This window comes from Nematolebias whitei, chromosome 12 (genome assembly GCF_014905685.2).
Source record: "Nematolebias whitei isolate Nwh7 chromosome 12, NemWhi1, whole genome shotgun sequence".
Taxonomy (NCBI): Eukaryota; Metazoa; Chordata; class Actinopteri; order Cyprinodontiformes; family Rivulidae; genus Nematolebias; species Nematolebias whitei.
Window position 1 is genome coordinate 22,084,769 of NC_056509.1, and position 7,295 is coordinate 22,092,063.

The following is a 7,295-nucleotide window of genomic DNA, read 5'->3' on the forward strand; positions in this document are numbered from 1 at the left end:
GTGGATGGAGAGTTCTGGAGTCTGCTGTCAGAAGAAAAGTATCCTAACATCCGAAGATGTGCTTTGAACTTAACAGCACTTTTTGGATCTACCTACCTGTGTGAGTCTGCTTTTTCACACATGAAAATCATCAAGTCCAAAAACAGATCCACAATGAATGATGATCATCTGGAGACCTGCCTGCGCCTCGCAACCACCTCATACTGCCCAGCTTATGAGACCCTGGCCTCCTCCTCTCAGTGTCAGAAGTCCCACTAAGGTAGAGACACATTTATTTTATACAGCTTGCATAAAAAGTTGTCTCCTATAGACACATCACGTTCTGTTTTATTTACTTTAAAGAAGTGAGGAGTAGGGATTGATGAAAAATTATGTTTGTTGATAATGAGACTGGACGAGTAGCTCTCGGCAAATTGCCGACTTCAAAAGTAGCTCTTGGTTCAAAAAAGGTTGGGCACCCCTGCCTCTACACCAAGGGTGTCAAACTCCAGGCCTCGAGGGCCTGAGTCCCGCAACTTTTAGATGTTGCACTGGTCCAAAACACCTGAATCATATGACTGAATTAGCTTCTCAGTGCAGTCAAGTTCTCCAAAGTCCTGCTAATGACCTCCTTACTTGATTCAGCTGTGTGGCGTCTAAAACACACATCTAAAAGTTGCAGGACTCCGGCCCTCGAGGCCTGGAGTTTGACACCTATGCTCTACACCATCTCGGCCCCCATAATAAAAGAATCTTATGACAATTTTAGCTAAACTCACAGTCACTGATACATTTTTATTAATATATATACATATATATATATATATACATATATATATATACATATATATATATATATATATATATATATATATATATATATATATATATACACACACGTTACATTTTCATTATCTTATAAATAAATACACGTATCATCTCTATCATTTTTACTGTAGTTTATCATTGTCATTGTTTACTGTTCTGTCTGGAGCAGGTCTCTTGTTAATGAGTCCTTGTGGCTCAGTGAAGCCAACCTGTATAAATAAAAGGTTGAATAAATCATTATATATATATTTATATTCATTCAACCTTTATTGATGCAGGTTAGTCCCACTGAGCCAATAGGACTCATTTACAAGAGAGACCTGGATTTTAACAAAGAGTGATGACAACAGTGGATAACAAACTGTTTTTCAATTGTAAAACAAACAAACAATAAAAAAAAAAACTAAAATTCTATGAATCATTTGTGAATGTGTATTGTTGTCATTGTTATCACTGTCTTATTACTATTACTTGTTCTTACTGAAGAACATTATAGACAACCCTCAGCATCCTCTTCATCAGACTGTCATACAACAACAAAGTGTCTTCAGTCAGAGGCTTCTTCAAATCCGTTGTAGGACAGACGCTACAAGAGATCCTTCCTGCCCACAGCCATCAGCATCTAGAATAACTCTTTAATGAAACCAGGATGATGAGTTACAACAACATATAATTTCCTTCTGGGATTAATAAAGTATTTTTGAATTTAATTGAATTGAATTGTCTTGTGCTCTGGTCCAGTGTCTTCATGGACGATGTGTGTGAGGGTGGACATGTTTGGAGGTTGCTGTGTTGAAGCTCCATGGATCAGCCTCTCTGCAGCTCTCAGCACCTTCACTGAGCCTTGAGGGAATCACTGAGCTGCTCTTGTTCTTCACAGTTAGAAGGTGGGAGCTCTCGTCAAATGATGATCTCCAGCATCTTCTTGTTCATGCCAGGCTTTTCATCCACTGACCACAGACACCTGGAAACATCAGGGGGACCAGTAGCTGTTTAACACATCTGGAAGGAAACCAGTGAGATTTTAATTTGACCATGACCATTATGATATGATGTTATGTGGGGGAGTGGTGGCACAGAGGTTACAAGATGGGCCTGTGATTGGAAAGCCGCAGGTTCAACTCCCGGTACCACCAACATCAAAATGAGGTGGAAAAGGTGAAACACTCACACCTGCCTCCACCCTCATTGGCCCCACTCTGGGGCCCCTGAGCAAGGCACTCAACCCCCACCATCTTCTCCCTAAACAGGTCCCTCTTGAAAATGAGTTCTCGTGACTCAATGAGACTACCTGTATAAATAAAGGCTAAATGAAATTAATAAAAGTTTAAAATAGAAATACTCACATCATGAGGCCGAGGTTGTGTGTGTGACGGGCACGTTCCTGAGGTTGTGTGTGTGACGGGCACATTCCTGAGGTTGTGTGTGGGACGTGCCCGTTCCTGAGAGGCCACAGACCGAGCAGCTCCAGCTTTTGTTGAGTTCCTTAGTCCTGCAGTTTTCAAGCTGAAATGAAAAAGCATCATGAATATGAACTTTACAGTCTATAGTTACCTGTTCATATAAACACGTGGAGGTGTCTCACCTTGTCACTGACAATAAAATATGTACATTTATGAACATTAATGAACTTGTAATGATGCACCTACTCTTTGAAGGTGAACCGATGGTACCACACCATCTCTCAGTTGGACAGTCTGACAGCCAATCGTGGCTGTTGTTCTGAGGCAAACGCATACACGTCACTCGTAGGTAACATTTACAAAAGCACAACTGGCTGGAATTTCCAGACAATCGTGCATCTGTTTGCGGACACAGATGCCTTCGGGGTTCACAAAAAAACTCTGACAGACAGTTGCGAGAGGCTGATAACAACTGATTACAACCACACATTCACGGAATGGTCAAATTATCGTATATTTGGCCTTTTTTGGGATTATTGATCGTACAGAGGGCAAAGTTGTCGTACAAATACGATAATTATCGTACACCTGGCAACACTGTCTCCAGGTCAGATTTGGAAAACATTGCCTTCAGTTTAGAAATGTTTCTCACATGATGAAAGCAGTTTTTTACCAGAAGCTTTGAATGTTTGTCCAACAACACTGACTGGTCGAACAGAACACCAAGGTTTCTGAGGCTCGGCTGAGAAGAGGAGCCCAGAGAACCGAGGTAATGCTTGATCCAAGAAACTCTGTTCAGAGGCAATGATCAGGGTTTCAGTCTTATTAGAATTTAACTGAAGGCAGTTGTTAGCAACTATGCTTTAATATGGGAAACAGTTTACTAATTCAGCTAACGTGTAATTCTGAGCCATTGAAGGTGCAGTACAGTTGAATATCATCAGCATAGAGATGGAAAGATGCATTTCTGAAGCTTCTGATAATCTTTCCAAGGGGGGTGATGTATAGAAGGAACAGAATAGCACTCGAGACTGATCCCTGAGGAACACCATACAGTAACGGAGTGGTCTTAGACATACATATATACAATACGTACGTACATACATACATACATACATACATACATACATACATACATACATACATACATACATACATACATACATACATACATGCATACATTCATTCATGCATTTATTTATTTATTTGGTGTCAAGAAAAGCAGCCAGAAAAGACAAATGGTGGAGGATTTTGTGTAGAGAATGTTATTGGTTTTAAACACCTTTTTCAAAAGAGAGAGGATCATAGGGTAACCTAAGAGTGGAGGAAGAAGTACACATGTAGACTACATTCTGTGTAGAAGAGGTTATGTCATTTAGACAAAAAAAAAAGCCAATAAGGAAACTTGGTGGAAGAATAGTGAAGTTCAGGAAGTGTTAAGTGGGACTGCATCAAGGATTGTCTCTAAGCACTTTCTTGTTTGCTCTGTCCATGGACCGACTAACTGATGAGGTCAGGCAGGAATCTCCGCGGCCTATGGTGTTTGCAGATGACACCTGTGGTGAGAACAGGGAACAGATGAAAGAGTCTTTGGAGAGGTGGAAGTATGCACTTGAAGGTAGAGGAATGAAAATCAACTGTAGCAACAACAAAAAAACAACAACATGCATTTGAATGAGAGCAGTCACAAAGGTGCAGGACTTTAGGTACTAGTGTTAACTTCAGGCAAAGAAGTGAAAGAATGGATCTCGTCTATGGAGTGGATGGAGAAAAGTTTCAGGAGTGATTTGTGACAAAAGGGTGGCAGCAAAGATCAATCAAAAAGGTTTACAAGAGAGTTGTGAGACCAGTAATGGTGTATGGTTTAGAGACAGAGACACTGACAGTAAACAGGAGAAAGAACTGAAAGTGACAGAGCTGAAGATGTTGAGGTTCTCCTTAGGAGTGACAAGGATGGATAAGATTAGGAATGAGATCATCAGAGGTACAGCACAGGTTGAACAACTGGGAGATAAAGTTAGAGAGACCAGACTGAGATGGTTTGGACATGTCCAGAGGAGGGACAGTGGGTATATTGGTAGGAGGATGTTAGAAATGTAGCTGCCAGGAAAAAGACAAAAACGAAGGCTATAGAGGAGATATATGGATGAAATTAGAGAGGACATGAAGATGGAGTGAAGACAGAGTGAGATGGAGAAATAAAACCCGCTGTGGCATCCTCTGAAGAGTGAACTGCAGAAAGAAAAATGAGAAGTGTTGCAGCTGCTGTACTGATGGAGGTATGGGTGTGGTGGTCATACAACATAATGTAGCAAAACGGAAAAATCTACAAGAACTAGTTGCAAAGAAATTGTTTTTTTCAACATGGCCTAGGTGTTTGCACAGACAAAAATAAGCAACTCTTTAGTTGGTATTTATATACTCTTTATTTTGCACCAAATAGTTTTTGGGTTTAAGGACAGATGCTAAAATGTGCCCTACATGAGTCTGCATGCAATCATCTTAAGCACAATGCATTCACTTCAGTGTTCTGTTCTTATACTAAGTCCAGTTTTGACCAAAAAAAAACCATTTAAATTGGTGACAACGGTCATTTCTTTTGTCTATTTTGTAAAATGCATTGCATGCGTATCGCTGGCTCTTCTGATCTAAACTTTTTTTTAATTGAATGAGAAGGTAAACAAAAGTGCAAAAATGCAACAATAGTATACATACAACAAAGAAAAGAATGCAACACTTACCCATTTAGATGTCAAACATGATTTGATCCTTAACCTTTTGTGACCAAATGAATTTTAAAAATGCATCTGAAAAAAAGCAGTGAACATCTGGGTGTGTCTGTTGCTACTATATACCTTTTAACAGGAGCTCTGCAGACACAAGAACCCAGCGTTCTCTGTGCTGCTCAGACTGCAGTTTATTCAACAGAAAATTTATCCTAACACATTTTCAGGAGATCGTTTCTGACTGTGATAAATCAACATGAAGACACACTGTTCAGTAATAGCTGTCCTGCTGATGGCATCTTGTCTGTTTGTGCCCTCTTACTCTGTTCCAATTAAACCAGGTAAGTTTTTTAATTTTGTGTTTATCTCTAAACTGTTTGTTTGTTTTACTAGTCACCCTCATTAAGTCACCACTTCTCTAAAACCAGGGATCTGTCCAAATGGCCCTCCGTGGATCGGTGAAATGCTGCCGATACAGCTATATTGCGACACTGACTGGAATTGCCCTGATGGTCAAAAATGCTGCTGGCATCGCTGCGTCTCTCTTATTCCTCCACGTAAGTCATCTTCCAACGAAAATTAGAAAATGTGGAAATAAACAGGCAGGTTAAGTCAAGAATGTCCTACTGGTTTAGCTGAATTACGTGAATTCGTTTGACAAAAGCTTCACAGTGTAGTGTCAGAACCATTTAAAGGGTTTCAATAAGAATCTGATGGGTCATAGGATGGATTAAAATAGGATTTCTGAAATCAAAATGTGATTTGATGATAATTTTACTTTTACTGTATATTTGGGGATTAGATTCATCCCAGAAACAAATGTTTCCATCTACTGTTTGGATTCATGTTGGAGTGGTAGTAGAACAACATGGTGGTAGCTGAGGCTCACAAGATAACTCATGACAGAGTCAACAGCAGAATTTAATGCCCAAATGTTTAATGAAAATATCAAAACAAATATTAGAATTTAAGAATAAGTTGGGAATGACTCGGTTATTACCGCAGCAAAATTCTCTTCAGCATCTGTAAAACTGAGTTTTAGTCATTTTTATTTTTGATGAAGTTGCTTAGCTGTGGCAGTCAACTTGAATGATGTTAACTCTAAAGCTTAATCAACTGTGGATGTACATCCAATGATTATTTCAGAAATATGTTTAAAAGATGTAGTGGTTACTGAGAGCGTTCCTTTAAGCAGTGCAAGACAAAAACAGACTCTTCTCAAAACTCACATTTTGTCAGAAGCTAAAAGAAACAGGATTTAATAAAGTAGCCATTAATAATAACGTTAAATCTGTTTAGGTGACAAAAAAAGTTGTGTTCAGGCAGTTAAAAACACCGTCTACAATCAAAAATCTACTTTTTCCATCTTTTTTTCTCAGCCGTTGGCAAATGTCCAGTGCGAAAATTTGGACCATGTATTGAGGCATGTGGTGTGAACAGACCATGCAGAGCTGGTAAAATGTGCTGCCCTAATGGATGTGGGCAGCAGTGCATGACACCCGTACCAGGTGAGATATGAATAAGGTGGTAAAAGTCCTCGATTATTCTCCGCCTACTGATCCTATGAGCAGATGGATTGTTTTTGTGTTTCAGAGCTGCCATGATTTTGAGGTAGAGGACGGTTCTTCCCTCACTGTCATGAAAGCTGATGGTGATTGCAGCAGCGGCAAAAAGTGTTGTCTGAATAGATGTGACCAAACCTGCCAGCAACTCCTTATGTTGTTTGTTTCTTCAATACAGACATATTGATTAAAATATCAGTAAACTGCTTATGTGTATGTTTTTGCTTCAGTACCTTTTCTTTCCTATGCCTAGTTCTTCACTTATCTTTTTTTTTTACTTAGTTTTTATTGATTATCTTTTGCTAACATAACAGAACCAACAGATATTGGCAATAGATAATAGTCACAATCCTTTTCTAAACAACACTAGAACGTTCCTGGAGAAACTTTGATGGGGACTGCCTATTTATATGTATATGTAAATTATTATTAATAATTAATATTAATTATTATTAATATTAATTATAAATGCTAATTATTATTGTTGATTATTTATATATTGTTAATTTATTAATATTAATAATTAATCAGTATTATTCATATTCACACCAATAATTAGTATTAATTTTAAATATTACTTATTACTATTAATAATTATTTATATTAAAACAGATAATTATTAACATTAATAATTTATAATTAATATTTATTATTAATATTACTAATTAATAATAAAAATAGGTGATAATAGGTAATAATAGGTGCCTTCCATGCATTGCATAATGCACTGCCTTTCTTGCATGTTGAACCAAAATGGCTCCATATGTTACTCAGTTTCTGTGGCGTTTTCTCCTATT

General features: G+C 38.2%; 1 protein-coding gene across 1 annotated transcript; it reads left to right on the forward strand.

Moving 5' to 3' along the window:
• The first annotated feature begins 5,090 nt into the window (after positions 1 to 5,090).
• LOC119418056 (WAP four-disulfide core domain protein 3-like) lies at positions 5,091 to 6,813 on the forward strand. The gene is made up of 4 exons (XM_037685304.1): positions 5,091 to 5,277; positions 5,365 to 5,493; positions 6,316 to 6,444; positions 6,530 to 6,813. Exons 1-4 carry the CDS (start codon positions 5,193 to 5,195, stop codon positions 6,538 to 6,540), a joined length of 354 nt encoding a protein of 117 aa, XP_037541232.1. The 5' UTR covers positions 5,091 to 5,192; the 3' UTR covers positions 6,541 to 6,813.
• Positions 6,814 to 7,295: the final 482 nt, after the last annotated feature.